At 35.4% G+C, this 22,472-nt stretch overlaps 2 protein-coding genes across 2 annotated transcripts; both read left to right on the top strand.

The window, feature by feature from the left end:
- Nucleotides 1-127: 127 nt before the first annotated feature.
- On the top strand, nt 128-886 carry BDCG_04665 (ornithine cyclodeaminase/mu-crystallin family protein; the record flags this gene model as incomplete). The annotated part of the gene is made up of 1 exon (XM_045420313.1): nt 128-886. The coding sequence occupies one exon, from the start codon at nt 128-130 to the stop codon at nt 884-886; it is 759 nt and encodes a 252-aa protein (XP_045276445.1).
- A 611-nt stretch (nt 887-1,497) lies between these two features.
- BDCG_04664 (C6 transcription factor) lies at nt 1,498-4,364 on the top strand (the record flags this gene model as incomplete). The annotated part of the gene is made up of 5 exons (XM_045420312.1): nt 1,498-1,539; nt 1,654-3,052; nt 3,112-3,345; nt 3,415-3,719; nt 3,795-4,364. The coding sequence occupies 5 exons, from the start codon at nt 1,498-1,500 to the stop codon at nt 4,362-4,364; spliced, it is 2,550 nt and encodes an 849-aa protein (XP_045276444.1).
- Nucleotides 4,365-22,472: the final 18,108 nt, after the last annotated feature.

Here is a 22,472-nt window from a genome sequence, read left to right as displayed (position 1 = left end):
TATTGAAAAAGACATGTATTGAATGATATTGAATGATTCTAGAGAAATGTGAATATTTTGATTTTTTGGTGGTGTTTTGCTACTAATTTTCAGGGGGGGCTGGGAAAATTCTGTTTTCACAAGCAATATGTCCGCCACAATACTCAATGCACTGCAGATTACCGCCTTCCGGACAGCGTTGGCGTCTATGATCGTCCTCTTGCACCACAGACTCCCGGAACAAGCGAATATTGTAGTTTTCGGTGCTGGTAAGCAGGCCGAGTGGCATATCCGATTGTCACTACTATTAGGAGCAGCAAAGATCACGACCGTTACTATTGTGAACCGGCGCGTGGAGACTTTGGTGAAGTTTGACACAACACTCCTAGCAGAGCTCCGAAGTCAGTTTCCTCAGATTACATTTAGCTCCATTTCCAACGAGGAACCGGATTTCGACCCCAAATTACGGAATATCCTTGAAGCAGCCGATGCTATCTTTTGCTGCACTCCGTCTTCTCAGCCGCTATTCCCCGATTCATATCTACATCATGGTGACCAAAGTGAGCATAAGACCCGATTTATTTCCCTGGTTGGATCATACAAGCCACACATGGAGGAGATCGACTCTGCAACGCTGTTATCGGGGAGCAAGATCCTGGTGGCCTCGAAAGAGGCATGCCTGGAAGAGGCTGGGGAGTTGATCAAGGCGAATGTACAGGACGAGCTGGTGGAGGTGGGCGAATTGCCATTCCCGTTCGAAGGAGCCGAGGGGAGAGAGGCGCCGCTTTTGGAGGGAAACACGATATTTAAGTGTGTTGGGATGGGGATTATGGACATTGCTATCGGCAGGGAATTGCTGAACGTCGCGAGAGGGAAAGGAATTGGCATTCAGATTGAGTCGTCTTAAACAAGCTCGATGTATGTGTATGTATGCGTGTATGTATGTATGTATGTATGTATATATTTTATTTTATTACATTCTTGCCCACCCCCCGCCCCATCCCCCTCCCTAGCACCTAGCACCTAGCACCTAGCAGTCACTGTCCCCAGCACCCGCTGAGCTGACCACGCTGTTCATCCCATAATAATTCATTCTCGGATTCTCCCAACCCGAGCCGATGTTGCAGTCTGGTTTCACCCAAAAAAGCTCTCTCGGCCGGGCGATTGATGCCAAGCCCCCGCGTGCGGAGAAGTTGCCACGGAATTCCCATTAAACGTTAGCTACCTAATTAGTTAACTAACCTAGTTGACGGGAGTCCCGTGACTTGCGAGCGTGTGGACGCCGGCCAACGCGGCGGATGCAGGAGGTTTTTTGGCCATTCCAGCAAGTAAGCAAGCAAGCGGAAGGCCAGCGAGGGTTCAGTTGGTTATCGGTGTCGTGTCCTCTGTTGTTGTTTGTTGTTCGGCCTGGTGCGTTTGCTGCTTGAATAACCCTCGCCTTTGCCATCTCCCACAACAGTCTCCATCGTTTAGCGTTCCGTGTGAGTGAGTGAGTGAGTGTCGGCTATCCAACCGGCCATGTCCACCGCTCCGGCTCGCGTCCACAAGCGGGCTTATCAGGTAAGACCCTCCGAAACCGGATTGCATATATGGCTATCATTTTTGCTCTCTTATTATTCCTTTACCCTCACTACACTTCGGCTGTTTTGGATTCGGTAGACTCATTCATTATAGGCTTGTATTCCCTGTCGCGAACGTAGAGTTCGCTGCGACCTGGGATCCGTTGACTCTCCTCACGATGGTCCTTGTGGAAGATGTCGGCGAGAACGTAAATTTTGCCATTTCTCCGCTACAAGGGGGAAAAAGAAGGCAGGGACTGCAGCGGGAACCTCTCGACAGACTACTCAACAGCCAGAAGAGGGATATCTGCCTCAGTCCGACAGACCTAGTGCATTTGGAAGTCCCGTTACTAGCCCCCATGGCAACAACCTTAATGAGTTTAATTCAGCTGCCCACTCACTTGCAACACGGATTGGGATTGGTAATGGTAGCCAAATCAAAATCCCTCAGGATATCCTAATGCGGATGACCTCCAGTGACTATGGACCGCAAGCTAGCTCGTCAGGCGGCGAGAAAACAGTGGCAGCCCTCCTTCGTGACGCTGCCTACACTTCCCACGATGCCCTAAAGCTTCTCTGGGAAGCAGGGAGGCATAGCGAACGGGACCGGGGAAATCCTCCTGGCACTACAGCATCTGCCGGGCCTTCCACAGCCACCAGCGGTCCCATAAGGCCGTCGGTAGCATCGTCAAGTAAGCACGGCTCCGTGACCGATGATTCTCGCCAGCCCTGGTCAAACTTGCGTTTTGTTCGAACGGGCCTTTTTACTGCAGAAGAAGCCATAGAACTTGTTAATTATTTCCATGCCTACCTCGCGCCGTTTACGCCTATTTCTTCCTCCTCTTTCCAGGACCCATCAACGCATCCAACTTTGCTGGAAGAAGAACCCATCCTTGCCGTCACAATCTTGATGCTTGCCTCACGGTATATGAAATTCTCAGGTGCCGGATCAATTTCTAGGTCTTATATGGTCCATGAACGCCTGTGGCAACATCTACAAGGAATGATTTCTCGCATGATCTTCGGGCAGGAACAGTTCGCTGGGGCCACGCATGATAACGGTTCCTCAACTGATTGTTCCGGCCAGGCTTCTGAATCCGCTCTTGCTGGGTCGAACTTTGGAAGTCTTCGCACACTGGGAACGTGCGAGGCTTTGCTTCTTCTTTCTGAGTGGCATCCCCGCTCCCTTAATGTCCCAGCAGGCGATGACGGAGATAGCATAATAGTCAAAGATGATGTCCGACGGCCTCGGGCTAGTACCGCGGGGATTGGTGGCCGCATTCGGATTGATTGGCTAGAGCCTGTTTGGAGATCGGATCGTATGTGCTGGTCCATGCTGGGGAATGCGCTGGCTCTTGCGGTTGAGCTTGGTATCTTTGACGAATATGACAACACAACCATAGGAGCTCGAGAGTCTCGCCGAGACATATGGAATGATCCGTCCTCGAGCCAACGGGCGTATCGCGTACAGCATTTACTTTGGGTATATCTCACCCAGACATCAGGAAGGCTAGGTAAGAAAGCCATATATCGCCCGAACCATTGAAAGTGGACAGACTGCTCACTAACGTAGGGTGGAAAAATCTGACGTCCGTTTCCGTGACTCACCATGAGGCTGGTCTGAAGCACGGAGATACAATTCGATGTTGGATAGGTGTTGCGTCTCTCATGAAACGAGGGAACGAACTGCTGTTTACATCTCGAGATCGGACAAAGGAGATGGTTCGAAGCGGCGAATATCTTGCAATTCTTCGTGTTCTTAATCCCTTGCTTAGAGAGTGGCAGGTGGAATTTGATCGAGCAAAACGTAAGTTGCTTCGCCGTAGTTGTACCACTTTCTACGTGCAGATTACGATCTAACGTTGCCTATACACAGTATCAAAGCCAATGAGGGCTATACTTTCAATAGAGTATGGCTATGTTCGAGTGTCTATTAATAGTGTAGCTCTTCAGGCTGTTATTGAACACCGTGGCCGAGGTACCAATGATGGTACGGATATGCGAGTTTCATCGGTGCTGAATACCTTCGAAGGAAATAAGGAATACTTTATGGAAGTAGTTTTCGCTGCTAGGGCAATTTTGCAGACCGTCGTGGAGGATCTCGTACCTAACAATCGCCTACGACATGTCCCCATACGAACTTATTCAAGGATTCTGGCGGGAGCTATGTTCTGCCTGAAGGTATGTGTTTCGTTCACTGTGACGTGGATTTTCCGCCCTTTTTGTTTTAAAAAATCCTAATGTCTAGTGCTTTAGGCATTTGCCCTTGGGGTCAAGGATGAAGAGACTATAGTCTCACTGGAGTTAGTTGAGCGCACTGCAGAGGCGCTTTGTACATGCGTAGTGGACGACGTCCACTTGAGCAACCGATTCGGTGAACTTCTCACCGCATTAGCATCTAGCCTTCGGAGTCGCGTAATGGGAACATTAGGAAATGAGCATCCTCAGAGCGGGAATATGACAGCCGGCAATACGCCGTCACAACGTAATCAATTTGAAGATAGAGCAACATCCGACATTCCCATAACCGCTAATAATCACGCTTACGACCCTCCTGTCGACTCGGCGAACACGGAGCCCTTGATGTCGCCAAAACAAGATTACAGTTCGCGCGGCTCGTCAAATGTCTCTGTGGCAACTAGCGAACCGAGCGGCTATTTGCCTATGCATCCTCCAACTAGAACTCTCGATCAAATTTCTTTCCAACACGATCCTCTGATGAGTTTTGCTGGCCTAGGACCTAATCAGCTTGGGTGGTCAGGTGGACAGGATTTTTTTGACATGCTGGGTCCTTTATTGGATGTCCAGTATGAACAATATCGCTAAAAACGAAGGGTGTTGACTTCAGTTATATCCCCAGAGCTGGGCAAGATGCCATGAGTCCTTCCAACACCAACCGCTTTGAGACCGGGCAAACTGGCATGTGATTTGAATAACAAGGTTATACGCTACTATCGCTGTTCGTTATACCGCATATTCCTTCACCAAAGCCAATCTGTGTATTACTAACAGCACGACGTAGGAAGGCGACCAGTTATTTGATGAACCAAAGCATGATCCCTGTGTTTAAGAACGCGAAACGAGGTTACCGCCAAACTCCAATTTTAGAAACGGACTGACGCATTGGCAGAGCGGATACAAAAGGCCCTATACTTTTACCGACCCAGATGCAGTCATGTCATCCGCTTATGTGCACGCCCTTTGCGCCTTTCTGCCGAAAAAGCCCTTGGGGACCGGCCTGATAGTTTTATCTCCGGTGTTGAATCGAATACTTACCGAAGGACGCACCCCACATCCATTCGTGTTCTGGGCCTAGTTCTGAAACATCATGCTCACTAATTGCTTGATAATAGGGCTTCTCCCAGCCGACGATTTATGATACATATTATCACTCAATTAGATACCTAGCAGATTAAATTTCACTTTTTATTTGTTTCGTTACTTCCGCTAAATAAATATCTCTACGTTAGTACGCTTTCTTGCCCTACAGTCAATAAAATATGACCCTTTTGCGACGTCGCTGCCATGTTCCCCAGGACTCCTTCATCCAAACTCAAGGCCGCTCATCGATACGACGCCAACAATCCCGTCTTGCAGACCATTCACATTCACGAACCCGCCTAGGCTCACGGATTAGGTACTCGTACTAGTTTTCCCACCATTAACCGTTTGTGTGGGACGCGATTCTATTTTTTGCATTTTCAACATTCTAACAAATATGATATAGACAAGCCTCAATCACTCGCTTGCGCTCGCTTATTCAGCTTGAAAAACATGCTGTTTAATCCCTCAGGTTGAATGTAATGAGATATTCATGAATATGAACAGCTGCACATGACTTGTATAGATGAATTCCATGTAATTCATAACTGTTAATAGAGAACAACTACATAGAATAAAGATGAATAACACTGTAGCAGTGTTGTAGAGTTAATATAGAAGCTTTAAGTAAGATGTAATTAAATATCAGACAGCTTATGTAAAGATCTTAGAACTATAATATATATAGTCAGTAATTGAAACATGTTATAATTTACTTCAATTAATCATCAAATCATCTGAAATACAATTGAAGTAGTCAAAATGACTAAATATAAGTAGAGAACTGAAAGAGAAACAGCTCAGAAATTGTGAAATTACAGCTAATAATAGTGTAGAGCAAGCTCAGCAAGCTCAGAAAGCTCTGAAGACTCAGCAGCTTATCAATCTGTCTGCACTTATCTCTCTGAACTGGCCGCCGGGATCATGAATTTCACATTTGATTTCATTTAGTCTGGTCTTATACATTTCTTGACATGAATCTCACTGGAACTAGTCATTAAGAAAACATGCAAATTGACTAGACTGACCGTGTGACCGTGTCTGAGACCAGGACCAGATTTTTTGATAGTCTCATTATCAATTCAACTGATCCCATTACACAGTTTTAACATTAGATAGTAGTCTCATACTGTCTCAGTGAGACTTACTGTCTACCCTTATCACATTTTTCAAATGAGATCATGATTTCTACTTCTCAATTTAAATTATTTTTATAGCTTTAAATGACTTTAAATCTCATTTGAGTGTTATCAAAAAGTATTACTTTTTAAAAAATTAAAAATAGTCTAAAAAAAACCTTAAAATGTCTAAAAATAGTAACTTTATGCTAAGAATGAAACTAAATGAAATTAAATGAGATTACTTTCTCAATTTTTTCAAGTCATGGTTTTATTTTAAGATCTGATATATAGTCACTTTACATGTTTTTTTGATAGCTAGTCTCAGTGAGATTCACATCAAGAAATGTATGAGATCAGATCAAATGAGATTAAACATGAAATTCATGGTCCCGGCGGCCAGTCTAAAAGTGACTATATATAAGATCTTAAAATGAAACCATGACTTGAAAAAAATAAGAAAGTGATTTCATTTGATCTCATTTAGTTTCATTCTTAGTATAAAGTTACTATTTTTAGACACTTTGAGATTTTCTTTAGACTATTTTTAATTTTTTAAAAAGTAATGCTTTTTGATAATATATAAATGAGATTCAAAGTCATTTAAAGCAATAAAAATAATTTAAATTGAGAAGTGAAAATCATAATCTCATTTGTAAAATGTAATAAGAGTAGACAGTAAGTCTCACTGACACAGTATGAAACTACTATCAATTGTTAAAACTGTGTAGACTGACTGTGTAACTGTGTCTGAGATCAGAACCAGATTTTTTGATAGTTTTATTATCAATTCAACTGATTTCATTACATGATTTTAACATTAGATAGTAGTCTTATACTGTCTCAGTGAGACTTACTGTCTACTCTTATCACATTATTCAAATAAGATCATGATTTTCACTTCTCAATTTAAATTATTTTTATTACTTTAAATGACTTTAAATCTCATTTAAGTATTATTAAAAAGTGTTACTTTTTTAAAAATTAAAAATAGTCTAAAAAAAACCTTAAAATATCTAAAAATAGTAACTTTATGTTAAGAATGAGATTAAATGAGATTAAATGAGACTACTTTCTTATTTTTTTCAAGTCATGATTTCATTTTAAGATCTGATATATAGTCACTTTACATGTTTTCTGTGAAAGGTGTAAAGCTTGTGTGATTGAAAGGTTGCTAGCTTGTGAAAAGTTATATGATGAAAGGATTAGTAAGCCAGATCATGTGACCTGACACCCTCACTCATCAGAGTAACTATACACGATGCTATATACAAAATTCGCCTTCAAATCAAGTACAGGTATAAAAAATGCCTGGAAAATGTGTAGTAATGAAAAACCAGTCATGATATACATCATTTTTTATCCCTCTATCTCTCTATCTTCTTTATATTCTCTTTTCAATGTGTATATTTCAAATGATTAATCTCTTTAACACAGGCCTTGTAATAATACTTTTATTCCATGAAAGCTTTGACATGCATGAGGTTTTTCAGAATTGAAAGTACAGCAATCTCGGGATCAGTGAGTAGGTCTTCAAGACTGTCTCTCACTGAAGATTTCCCCACTGTTGATTCCCCCACTATAGTGATATCTCTTATAGATGTTGAAGAGTCATCAGATTCAACTGTGAATTCCAGAAAGTTCAGTGTATTCTGCACTAAAAGAGTAGGTATTCTCATGAAGATATCATAGTCAATTCATCAATTATTAGTGAGTATGAGAAATAATGAACACTCAGGTTGAATTTTCTCATCAATGAATAGATTATCAATTGATGAATCAGAAATCACTGCAGTCTCTTTTAGACTGACCGTGTGACCGTGTCTGGGACCAGGACCAGAATTTTTGATAGTCTCATTGCCAATTCGACAGATCCCATTACACAGTTCTAACATTAGATAGTAGTCTCATACTGTCCCAGTGAGACTTACTGTCTACTCTTGTCACATTTTCCAAATGGGACCATGATTTTCACTTCTCAATTTAAATTATTTTTATTGCTTTAAATGACTTTAAATCTCATTTGAGTATTATCAAAAAGTGTTACTTTTTAAAAAATTAAAAATAGTCTAAAAAAAACCTTAAAATGTCTAAAAATAGTAATATTATGCCAAGAATGAAACTAAATGAAATCAAATGAGATCACTTTCTTATTTTTTTCAAGTCATGATTTCATTTTGAGATCTGATATATAGTTACTTTGCATGTTTATTTAATGATTAGTCCCAGTGGGATTCACGCCAAGAAATGTATGGGACCAGACCAAATGAGATCAAACATGAAATTCATGATCCCGGCGGTCAGTCTAGTCTCTTTACAGACTGCAGTCAGTAGACCTGATGTCACTGAAGAAATTGCTGCAGCTGCTTTGTAAGCTGTATTGAGTAGAATCTTCAGATTGTGTGTTGTAGCTATTGTAGCTGTTAAGATGATAACAGAATGATTGTTAACATTCTGTGATCAATCTGTAGAGAATCTCTGTTCATGAAGTTTTTTCAGTTGTAGTCTGAGTTCTAGAACTCTACATCTCTTCTTCTCTATCTCAAATGTCATCTTGAGATGCTTTATCTGTTGATTTGATATTGTCTCATCTGAACAGTAGACATCTGAGTGTTCATTATTCTCATCAAGAGAATCAGCTTCATTAAGCTGTTGAGTAGATCAGAGAGCGAGCCTGATCATATCAGAAGCTGTATTCAAACCAGCTTTGAATTGAGAGAGTGTTTTGACAATGAAGCTTTCAAAGACTTCAGAAGAATGTTCACTGACAGAGCATGAGTGTGAAGAATCATCATCATCAACTGCAACTGACTCAGTGAAAAGAATATGAGATTGTAAATGTGTGTGTGAGTGAGATTGTATTGAATTCACCATCTTGATATTTATTTATTGAATTCTTGTCAATATCATTCTCTTTTCTTGCTTTTTTTTTTGCAAATGTGATGCATTTTGTGCAAGCCTCTTTTTTAAGTGAGTAGTAGTATTATTGATCATCAAGATCTCAAACACATCAATACTGATAGAATAAGACAATTTTAACTCCTGATGAGTCTATCAAATGAAGCAGTAGTTCAAATAATGAGTATATTGACAAGCAATCCCGAATTGGCAGTGATTTTACACAAAACAGGTCTCATAACCTGTGAAAGATGTAAAGCTTGTGTGATTGAAAGATTGCTAGCTTGTGAAAAGCTATATGGTGAAAGGATTAGTAAGCCAGATCACGTGACCTGACATTTTTTTAATGACTAGTCTCAGCAGAATTCATGCCAAGAAATGTATGAGACCAGATTAAATGAAACTAAATGTGAAATTCATGATCTCAGCAGCCAGTCTAAAACTGTGTAATAAAATCAGTTGAATTGATAATGAAACTATTAAAAAATCTAGTTCTGATCTCAGACACAGTCACATGATCAGTCTATATCTCTCAGTAGTTATATCAGCAGCTTATCAATATATGAATATCTGAATATAGACTACAGCTGCTAATAAAATAAATAGCTAAGAAAGACAGTGAGATTATTACACAGATGCATGAGATGAAGCTTAAGAGAGATATAGTGCTATATAAGAAGAAATTCAAGCTCTAGCTAAAAAGAGTAATAAATGTAGAATCAGTACTTACTCATAGTCATGATATCAAAGTCACTCTGTTATACAACTTATATGAGAAGAGTTATAGTTTATTTATTAAGTATATTATAATCTCTAACATGTTAAAGAAGATCTGTGTAAATTATTACTATAATTCACTGAGTAAACACTGCAGCTTGCAGTCTGATAAGTAATGAATCATCTCTATAGTATGTAAATTCATTAGTAAAATGTATATATAAAATGTATATACTGATATAAAAATAACAGAGAATCAGCAGTTCTTCATCTCTGCTAATACAGAGAAGAATGAGAAGAAGAAGAAGAAGAGAAAGAAGTAGACTGTCAGTATAAAGCTGAATTAGACAGCTTAGCTGTTCAGTTCAGTTAAAAAGAAATAGATAATATTTATAACTCTGAAGAATGAAGAGAAGAATAATGAAGTAAGTAATAGTAAGACTATAAAGTTAAAGTTGTTATAACTGCAGATAAAGATATATCAGCTCTATAAAATGAAGAAAGAGATGAAATATTTATATAGAGAGTGAGATAAGATTATAAGTCTGTTATAAATAACTCAGCTCAGTTAATAGAGTATCTTCATAAGTATTACAACTCTGATTAAAAAATTCAAAAAATAGAAAATGATGTGAGCAGGCTGTATAAACTATGTAAGATATGAGAATAAGCTCAGTGAGATATTATTACTTTTTTCTTTTCTTTAATAGTTAGTATCAAATTGAAATGACAGTTTTTTACATATTCAAAGATCTCTACTTTAATATCTGATAATATTATTGTATAGATAATGAAGAAAAAACGGCAGTAGTAGAAGAATTAGTTAAGAAACTGTAGAATCTCTGAATATATCTTATTTAATATACATCTCTCATCATTTTCATCTAGTAAGACAGTTAACTGATTGATATCTGTAGTTTAAAAGAGTATAATATATAGCTGATTATATGAGAATACAGAGTTTCTGAGATCACTATTAACTGTGAAAAGAGACTGTCTCTGAAACTTGTTAATTATCATTGCAAAGCATGAACAGACTGAAAACTGACAGTAAGTTATATTAAATAAAATCTTAACAGATTGAGTATGTAAATTAATCTGTAACAGTATATGAACTGAACTGTGATAAGCTGTGCCTGATCAATCATATGAACTATTCTGTTACACTTCACAGATTTCAATCACTTCATTCTTGAACACATATGCTCTGATTCGCGGCCATTCTTGATCACTGATTCTCAGCTGCTATGAACATGTATGCTCTGATTCTTAGCCATTCTTGATCACTGATTCTCAGCTATTATGAATGTATATAGATTCTTCCGCTCTGAAGTTCCACTGTGTACATCATCATATACATGTATAAATATTCACTTCAATCACTGATTCTTGTACTTTCTCTTTCTTTTTCTTCTCTAATGTTTTTATCTTTGTTATATAAGACCTATCAATATAATACTGATCTATTCAGTGTAGGCCTCTTATACTATAAAAATATTCATTATCTTCTTATTAGAAATGATTATTCATGTATTATATTCTCATTAGAAATAATTATTTATCAAGAAATATCTGAATATGTAACAACACATAAGAAAGAGAAACACAGTTAAGTGAATACTAAGTTCTCAGATAGAAGCTTACTCATCAGTTACTCTGATTCTGTAATAAGATCTTATAAAGAGAATGTCAGTAAAAGATCTGAGAGTTCTGACACTTAGATATATAAGATATTTATACAATTACACTTCTTCAGATTTCACAGATATTATATATCTGACAAATAATATAATCATATCTAATAATAATATGAAACTCTTAAACATAAGTATAGATGTAATATCACAGTGACTCTGAGCAATGTTGAAATTACAATAATAATAAATAGCTAATATACATGCAACTCAACAACTTCAATATGAAGAGATTTAATAATTAACTCATACAATTTCAATATCTATAGAATTAAATACAAAAGTACTGAAGAAACACTTAGATGCTTCTATATATTTTAATGCTTACAATCTCACTCTCTACTCATTATGAAGAATGGAAATACTTATAAAACTGAGTATAGATGAAGATGTCATCAGTTCATTAATTAATCAAGATTGATATATTAATGAATAATTGAAGAATTGCATGAAACAGAAGTTTCATTCATGACTGAAAGTATATAAATCAGTATTATGAACATCTGATAATATCATGAAACATCTTAATATTCTATTTCAAGACACTGTCATATAATAGAAAGTATTAGATTAATTACAGAGTATCTAACAGAGAAATATTTCTCTTATAATATTCATTCTTAACTTTGATATCAAGATCTTAGAAGCAGGTAGTCAATCTTGAGAGAATTGAATAAAGATTAGCATGCTTAAGAAGATATTAACTTTCGAACTCTTACAGGCTCTTATAAGTGTAAACAAAGACTCAACTTATAAAGACTTCTACACACAGCGTTGAACATTGAATGACTGTCTTATCAAGCTCAAGATTATACAGAACAGTGATAGAAGATGTTATATCTCAGTTACTTATACACTTATACTGAAGAGAAGTAACAGCAATGATACAGATGCTATGAACTGAATAGATTCAAATCTCTATGCATAAGCAAGAGTTTCTGCTATTTAAACAGGCTTTTAAGTTCCTGAGATCACTCTTGAAGAAGTCACTGATTAATGTCAATGTGAAGTATACATCAACTGTAACTGATCAGAACACATCACTTTCAACTGTTGATTAGTCTATATACCTTCTCAATTAAGAGAAAGATCAGTGTTTTCTTATTTGAAGAATGAATCAGTATCTGTTCATGTCAATCACATTGTAGTAAAGAAAGATTCAGAAGATAACTACAAGAATGTTCTGATGAAACAGGAAAAAGATTATCTTCTGTTCAAATTTATAAACAGAAGCTTGAAGAGATCAAATAACAATAATTTAAAGAGAAAATGACAATGAATGCAATTCTTGTATCTACTGTGATTAATAACATGTATAATATGAAGATCATGATAGACAGCAGTCTATATTACTATACAATGATTAAATCTTCAGTTGTGAGATATTATAATCTTCAGTGTATTCTCTTATTAAAATCCTGACTTCTTGCAGAATTCAATAATTCAAAAGATGTTTGCATCTGTTACATGATGAAACTAAACATAGATATCAGAGAACATCAGTGTGAAGATATCTACATATATGAAGTTGATAATCTTGATTATAATCTTATGTTAGAACTTGTCTAGCTATCTGAACAAGATATCTTGTTATATGCTTAAAACAGAAGTTTAATATTCTCTAACAATAATAGAGTTCATGAGAATGATATTTATAAGACTATGAATCTAACACAGATCTCTGTTAACATCTATAAAATGCTCAGAAAAAGAAGTCACTGAAAGAATCACTGATAGCAGAACTGTATATCAATCTATTCTATTTATCTGACTGATATTAAAAAGACTCTAGAAAAGTTATTCTATATTACAATAACAGATTATTGTATAAAACTTTCTCAATAATATCATGAATATCTAAATGTCTTCTGATAAGATAATAATGCTACAAATCTATCTCTCTTTCAAGGTTCAGAAGTGAATCACAGTATCAAGTTAAAAAAGAAGAATTGTAAGAATAAGTGCTCGCAGGCGATTATTCGGGTGTTTGCAGCTTGGCGTGATATGTACTGTTAACTACTAGAAGTGTTCACAGTAGAAAGATAAAATGTAGAAGTTAAATGTATAATAGCATTCAAGCTGAGTTGTGAATAGTATTCGCGAACTCCAGTCTATATAGTTGTGTGTAGCCAAGGGCTGCTAGCTCTATTGATTACATGAGAGATAGGAATAGAGATAAAGAATTCACAAGAAGCAGGATTTCTTACATACTTCTCTCTCTCTAAGACTTTGTCTGTGAAGCCTTTCACTGAGTGACTTCATAGTCAGCTCAGCACTGCAGTGATACTCACTAAAAACTCTTCATATTTATAAAAAATCTTAGTGAGGAAAAATTCCTTGTTACTATGAAGAGAAAAGAGTCTGTCACTCAGTTTCTTATTCTATGAGATTCTTTGTAATTTACAGATTCTTCTCTGACTATTATACAGATTCATCTCACATCTTTCATACAGAAGAGTTCTGATTGACTCTCAATCATTTTCATGAGATTCTTATGTAATTATTACACAGATTCATCTCACAGATGAATCACTCTCTGTGAGATTACTCTCATTAAAGAGAAATATTTGTGAGTTGATCTTTCACTTATTCTCATGAATCATTGTTCTTTGACACTGTAGAATTGTGAGGAATTTTTCATTCTTTCATCAACTCTGTAGAATTGTAGAATCAAGATATTCATGATATGTAATTACTCTTTATAGTTACATAGAAAGATTCAGATCTATAATTCATAATCACTCTTGTTTACTAGAGTGATCTGACTGTTTCACAGAATCACTCACAGTGCAAGCAAATCTCTCTAAAGTAGTATAAATATCTCAGATCTGTCTGTGAAATCTCATTTTCTTTTCTCTTCTTCTGTAACAGCTTCTATTCTCATAAACTGTGAGTATCTCTATTCATCTGTGAAGTGTTTTCACTCAGATGACAGAGAGAGAGTGTTTCTGACAATGTTCACATATTGATTCAAGAACTTCTCAAGAATAAAAATTTTTCAATTTCAATATCTTTACAACAATGTCTGACTGTCACCAAGCTTCTCATGAGCATTCTCATGACTTCTCTGATCACTTTTTATCAGCTGATGAAGCAGAGATGCTGTTACTCATAACTGTGTCTTCATCTCTCTCAGCTTCATTATCACACTCGATCTTCAGGTCAGTGGCCAACCCTCTGCCTTCTTCAGACCAGTCTCTGACTTCAAGCAGTGCAGTTCCTTTCTTTACTGTAAGTCTTCTCATAAGTAATTTCTTACAGACTCTAGCTGACAGTTCTTGTGAAGCTTCTGGTATTGCCAGTGTCTTCTGCAGTCTCACAGGCCTATGATCACTCTCTCTCTGCCTGCATAATCACTGATCAGATATATGCAAATATGTCTAGGTTTTCTATCAATGATTCTTGCGCTGCAGCACATTTCTGCAATCTCATTATCAATGAAAGATGAGTTCTCAGGTACCTGCAAAATCTGAGTAATCAAGACAATGTGAATACTATGAATTCATGATAAGAGTTGATCTGAATAGATAAGCTCTCTCTTTATATCTTAATTGTTTCTGAGCTGAATATTCCAGCATAACTGAGAGAGCAGACACAGCTTTGTAAGAAATATCTGGTCACATATGCAGATGATCAGTCTTCAAGACTCTGCTGCAACTGTATATACTCTGGTATTCAGCTTCTCTGAAGTCTGTGCATTTCTGATAATCTTCATATCAAATACAATAATTATCTGTATCACAGACATGATACTCTCTGCTTCTTTGAAGAGAGAAATTGATAGTTATGAAGAAATTAAGTGTTACAGATATTGAGAGTATGAGTTTAAGTTTTCTTTATTTTTTCTTTATTAATCTCTAAATTATGTTCATGGCCCTGTTTATTTTCTTATTTTTTAGCTTAATAAGAATATAATTTCTTCTTTTCTTATATACACTGCAGACTGTTTATTTCAGTAGAAACTCATTATCTTATAGACTAGAGTTTGTAAATAATAGTGTTAATATCTTTATCATAATCAGATTCTTAGTGAAGATTACATCATTCTGACTTATCAGAATTTACAGTATAAAAGTCATGTCTCAGCTTCTGCAGATATTTTATCTGTCTGAATGATTCTCAAGTGAACTTATTCATCTTATCAGAATATTCTTATCACTGAATCTTGAATCAGAGCTCACAATCTCATTTCTCTGAGTTAACAATCTCTTTGATCTGATATTCTCTTTCACTCTCTAGTGCTTTACAGACAGAGTGATGAGTCACAGAATTCTCTTCTAAGAATTTCTTATATTTATAGAGTAAAGAGACATGAAAAACATTATATATCTACAACTCAGATGACAGTTTCAATCTATAGAACTGTGAGCTAACTTTCTTCATAATCTTATAAGACTCTGTCTGCAAGAGATTCAGCTTCTTACTAGATCTTCATATAATAATGTTTTCTAGACTCAGTCAGACTCTATCATCTTTCTTAAAACTCTTCACAATGTGCTTGAAGTCATAGTATCTCTTCTGATACTCTTAGGTCTTTCTCAAGAATTCACAGACTTTCTCTCAGATCTTCTGAATTCTCTCAGTCTGTTCACAGACATCATCACACTCTATAGTGTACTCTTGTGAATTCATCAAGATTATTCACAGATGAGTCTCAGTGAGTATCTCAAAGAGAGTTTTATCTGTACTGACATGCTTTGAGTTATTGTATATGAACTCTGTAAGTGATAATCAATGCACTCAGTCATTCTGATTATAATTGACAAAGCACTGCAGATACTGTTTCAATATACTCATCAGATATTCTGTCTGATTATCTGTGTGTTAATGAAAAGCTATGCTTAGATCTCATGAGATCTTCAGTATAGTTATCAGATCAGATCAGAACTCTTCTGTAAAGATTGATTCTCTGTCTGAGACAATGTTCACAGACAATTCATACAACTGAATTATATCACAGATGAAGATGTGAGTTAAATTCTTTAACTTCAAGTTCTTATAAGTGAGTATAAAGTATATTATCTTAGTGAAGTGATTCACTATCATCAGCACACTGTCAAAGCAGGCATTATATATATTCTTACTTTCAGAGAGACTTATAAGAATATTCATTTCTAGCTGTTCTCAAGGTTTCTGCAGAATGAGTAGAGAAGTAAGTTCTTTATATAACCTGAACTACACTATCTGCAAATCCTGATAAATAGTATAAGAATTCACTATCTTCTTCATAAGTTCTTACATCTTCAGTCAGAAGTATTTTCTTACAAGCAACTCATGAGTTCTAGTATCTGTAAAATGACTTACTAGAGAAGAGTCATGATATCTTTTAATAAGTTCTATATGTAGAAACTTATTCACAGGTACATAAATCTGATTCTCTCTTTACAAGAGACTATTTAAGTCTCTTCAATTCTTTATTTCTGCAGAATTGATTTCTGCTGTGAGCAGTTTCTGAATATACTGAGCATATTTATTCTTCAGTTGCAGTTTAAGCAATCTGAATAGAAGATCTTATGAAGACTTGTACTCTGTTTCTTCTTGCATCAGGTCTTCTACAGTACTTCTCAAAGCCTGTAAACTCTTCAGATTATAGATACTCTCTTCAAGAATTCTTATAAAGATCTTCAGAGTGTTAACTCTCAGTGTCACAGAGAGTAGTTATACAGGCTTCTTTCCTCTCTTTTCTCTCTTCTCTTATAAAGAATTGAGAGACTCTTCAGTCAATCTCTTCACAATACTCAGTCTGAGCATTCTGTGAAGCTTTTCTGTCTTCTCTAGTCTCTCTGTGTCTGTTGCTCTGGTCTTCTTAATATAGTCTGATCTGTGAGAGAGTCTGTTCACTGAGTTCTTAGTTCCCTTGATATATTCTATCTTGAATCAGAACTCACTCAGTCTCTGAGCTCAGTGAACCTGCTGTCATGAGAGTTTCTTGATTGAAGTAAACTGTCACAAGCTGTCATGATCAGTTCTAACAGTAATCACTGTTACAAGATTCTCAAAGTAGTGATATCACTGATGAAAGAATTTCACTATTATAAGAAGCTTCTAATTATAAATATTATAGTTAATCTTCATAAGTTACATCTTCTGTGAGAAAAAGATCACTGAAACTCAGTTCTTATTTAACTGTAGTTATAAGACTATTTCTGAAATTGTAAAGAAGAAGACATCTGTCTTTAATCTGATTAAGAGTAAGAAATCAAAGTGAAATAGTATCACTGTATTCATAAATATTTATTTCAATCTTACAAAGATCTCATAAGCTTCTGAAATAAGAAAGTTCTTGCAGTTCTCTCTTCTCAATAATCTTTTCATTCTTCATTCATAGAATGACTTCTTCTTATTTTCATTCTTCAGCATGTCTGTAAGAGTCAAGAAGATTCTTATAAATGCAAAGATAAATCATCTATAGAAATTCACAAAGCTCAGAAAGATCTGAATCTTATGAATACTAGTTGACTTCAGTCATGATAGAATAGTCTCAACTTATGAAGATTTCATCTGAATATTATCTGTGATGATTACATATTCTAGAAAATTAATCTGATGAGTACTGAAGTTACACTTTATGAGCTTAATATACAGTTCTGTCTCATCTAAGATCTTCAACACACTTCACACATGCTCAGTGTGTTCTTTCTTCTTTATAAAGTACATCATCACATTATTCAGATATATTATCATGAAGACATTCAGATATGCATGAAGTGTTTTATTGATGAAAGACTGAAATATCACAGAGATATTAGTCAGATCAAAAGACATCACTAGATATTTAAATAATTTCAGTACAGTTCTAAAGACAGTCTTTCATTCATTCTCAGACTGTATTCACAGCTGTGTATATATATTAATCATATTTAGTTGTGTGAATATAACAGCTCTCATAAGATGATTGATCACATTCTCAATCAGAGACAGGAAATAGCAGCTCTTTATTATCTTAGAGTTCAGGTTATGATAGTCTATACATAATCTGAGATCTTCATTCTTCTTCTTCACAAACATCACAGAGGCTTTCACAGAGATCTGTGAAGATCAGATGAAGTCATTCTTCAGATTCTTCTTTATATAGATTTGCAAGACCTCTGTCTTATAATAAGAGAGCTTATAGATTGATTTTCAGAAGAGTTTCTACTCTTCTATCAAATCTATTATCAGATTCTTCTTACAGTGAGAAGAAAGCTCAGCTGTCTTAACTGGGCTGAACATCTCTGTGAGATCTTGATATTTCTCTGATATCTGAAGCTCAGTTTTCATGATCATGAGATTCTCAGACACTTGCAAAGTCATCACATAGATGAGCTTGTCTTCTCTAATCAACTTTACAGCATCAACTACTTCTATCTCTGTGAGTGAGTCTGTCAACACTGATTAGAAGTATAAACCTGACTTGCAGACAGCTATGTGCAGATTGTATCTTTGAAGTCATGTAAGTCTTAAATACATGTCATCTGTGATGTCTGTGATAATCACAGTTTCTGCAAATCTTCTTCAGATTTCAGAGAGATCTTGTAATTCAAAGATAACTCTCATAAGTCTCTCAGCTCTCAGATCTGAGTTCTCACACTCTGCTTATTATAAGAGCAGATTCTCAGTCTTCATCTTTCAGCTTATTCACTCTGTAAGCTTTAGAGACATTACAGTGATTTGAAATTCTGAGTTCATCAATGCTTCTCATACTTACAGAACAGCAGTATCATGACACAGTCTCTCTCTGTAAGTAAGCATTTTCATTGAGAGAGTAACAGATTCAGATGTCAGCTTTAAGACTCTTAAGAAGACTGTTACTGACTCTGTTCATAACTTCTCAAATTTCTATTTTAATTTATCTGAGCAGTTTACACAGAGATGTTCTGATTTAGAACAGATAAAGCAGAGTCTCTTTTTCTTGATCTTTCTATTGTATACTCTGTTTATAGAAGCTTGTAAAACTCTCTCTCTCTGCTTAACAGTCAGATACAAATCTCTCTATATCTTGTTATCTTTTCTTAGCAAACCTGTTCTCTGTTATTCTGACTCTCACAGAACTGGTCAATGATTCACTCTTCATGAGTCTATGACTCTCACAGTGATTCATAAGCAATGAATAAGAGTCATCAGTTTCTTCAGAGTCAAGAGCTTAGAGCCTTGCTCAATGAGCTTGTTCTGCATATCTTTATTCAGTCTCTTTATAAATATCATCATTCAGGTCTTGTTTCAGAGCCCTGTTTTCACAGATCTCAATTTATATCACAATTTCATGAAGCACTGTGAGTAGTCTTCATCAGATTTCTCACCTCTTTTTCTAATATTGATGATCACAGCCCAGGTGTTCTCTGTTCAGCTTGTGAAGTCTCTTAACTTATTCTCTAAATAGATCTTGAGAACAGATTATCAGAATCTCTTATGATCATTTTCTAGATAATTCAGCCAGTTCTTGACTTCAGTGTAATAAAGATCTGTCATTATATAGATGATAGCTTCTTCATCTTTCATATCACATAGTCAGACTTGTGAGTCAATTTCAAATACAAACTCACAAAAGCTTTTATAGATTGTGATTCAATAGATGGCCTTAAGTGATTGCAGCTTGAGAAAGTTTCTTTTCAGTTCACAGATATCTCTGAAGATCATGTCTAGAGACTCAGTTTAAGAGTGTTTACAGACAGTAAGCATTTCTTGTAGAAAAATAGCTTGATTCTGTAAAAGATGCTCAAGAATGTTCTTCACTAAGATTGATTCATTCATGAGTTCAAAGAGTTCCTCTGTCACAGATGCAGAGAATGATGTTCTGTGAGTGATTGATAAGTTCTCTGAGACTTCTTTCACAGAGATTATTCATGATTCAGGTGACTACTTCTGAGTGTCTGCAGTAGAGTTTACAGAGATGAGAGTATACAAGTTTCTAGTTCTTTCAGTTATAACAGGCAGTTGCTGACTGACTGAGCTTGAAATGTAAGAATAAGTGCTCACAGATGATTATTCAGGTGTTTACAGCTTGACATGATATATACTGTTAACTACTAGAAGTGTTTGCAGTAGAAAGATAAAATGTAGAGATCAAATGTATAATAGTATTCAAGCTGAGTTGTAAATAGTATTCGCGAACTCCAGTCTATATAGTTGTGTGTAGCCAAGGGCCGCTAGCCCTATTGATTACGCGAGAGATAGAAATAGAGGTAAAGAATCCGCGAGAAGCGGGATTTCTTACAAGAATAGTAAGAACTCTGAATCATCATGAGACTCTCTTTATAACATGTTCTGAGATGAACTTCTTCTTCTTTGAAAGACACTCAATAATCTGTTGAATAAAGAATTCATATATATTAGCAACTCTTCTGCTGCAGTTTCTATTCTCTTTGCAAAGAAATCGGATGCAGAACTCTGATTCTGTATAAATTATCAAGAATTGAACAGATTAATGAAGAAAAACTATTATTCTTTATCTCTTATCAATGAAACTCTAGCTCATATTGAATAAGCTCAATAATTTACAAAGTTAGATATTATCACTACATTTCATAAGATCTGCATCACTGAAGAAGATAAGTGACTTACAGTATTTTAAATATAATATAGTCTCTTTAAATGAGTAGTCACACTCTTTGAACTGATTAACACTCTCAGTATATTTCAGAAGTATATCAACTGAGCACTCTGAGATTTTCTTAATAAATTCACATCTATATATCTTGATGATATTCTCATCTTCACTGATGAATTCAGGAAAGAATATCAAGAACATGTGTGAAAGATATTACAACAGCTATAAGAAGCAGAACTACTGATAGATATTAACAAGTGTGATTTTGAAGTCAAGAGTATCAAGTATCTGAGTTTTATTATAGAAGCTGGTAAGTGAATTCAAATGAATTCTGAGAAAGTCTTCACTATTCTTGAATGAGAAGCTCTGTGTACTGTGAAGAATGTATAAAGCTTCATCAGATTTGCTAACTTCTATCAATAATTTATATAAAACTTCTCAGATATCACAAGATCACTTAAAGAACTTATTAAGAAGAACTCAGTATTTCAGTGATCAGCAGATGCTGAAGCTGTATTCATACAGATAAAGAAGATATTCATCAATATCTCTCTGCTAATAACATTTGACTCTGATCATAAAATAGTTATTGAAGCTGATTTCTCTGAATATGTAACAGAAGAAGTAATATTGTAATATGATGATAAAGATATTCTACAATTATATGTCTTCATGTCTAAGAAACTGAGTTCTGCTGAATACAATTATAAGATCTATGATAAGAAACTTCTCACAATTGTATACTATCTAGAAGAATGAGACTCTGAACTCTGAAGTATCTCTGAATTTGAGATAATCACAGATTATAAGAATCTCAAGTACTTCATAATCATCTATAAACTCACTGAATAACAGATACAATGATCTGAATTTCTAAACTACTTTCATTTTATAATACACTATCATCTCAGCAGTCAGAACTTGATGACAGACACTCTCTTATAATAAGAATAAGATATATCATCTGATATGACAGATACACACTGAATGAACTGAGAACATCAGCTCTTAGATCTGAAGATATTAATTAACTAAGATAGAACAACTCATAACACTATACATACTTCTCTGATTAGAACACTTTCTCTCTGAACTAATACTGATATTAATATCTTTACTTTCTCTACACTGAATAAACTGTGATATACAGCAGCTCAGACTAATGAACTTCTTCAGACTCTCACTGAAGCAGTATATCAAGAAGCACTCTGATTTCCCTGAGAACTATGTATAAGAACTGATATTTCAGAATATTCAATTAATAATAATAACACTCTATAATTTCATAAATGACACTAAGTTTCTCACTCTGAACTCTTACACACTCAGATAATGTAAGAGATGTATAATTTATATATAACTGACTATTCAGACTATAAATAACTGTATAGAATAGTCTTCTGAGAGTTCTACTGATCTGAGATATTAAACAGTATCAGATACTTCATCTAAAACTGTAATTACTATTCTTTTATTATCTTATGAAAGAACTGGAGAAAAGATCTATTAAAATCACTTAATATCTCTAATTGAATCTGATAAGATGTAGTAATTAACTTCACTATTAATCTATCTAAGAGTAAGAGTTGTAGAAACATTCTGATCATTGTGAATTAATTGAGTAAAGATATAATATTAAATCTTATAATAAGATAAATAC

Source organism: Blastomyces dermatitidis (assembly GCF_000003525.1).
Source record: "Blastomyces dermatitidis ER-3 genomic scaffold supercont1.4, whole genome shotgun sequence".
Taxonomy (NCBI): domain Eukaryota; kingdom Fungi; phylum Ascomycota; class Eurotiomycetes; order Onygenales; family Ajellomycetaceae; genus Blastomyces; species Blastomyces dermatitidis.
This window is presented reverse-complemented; position numbering and strand designations above follow the sequence as displayed.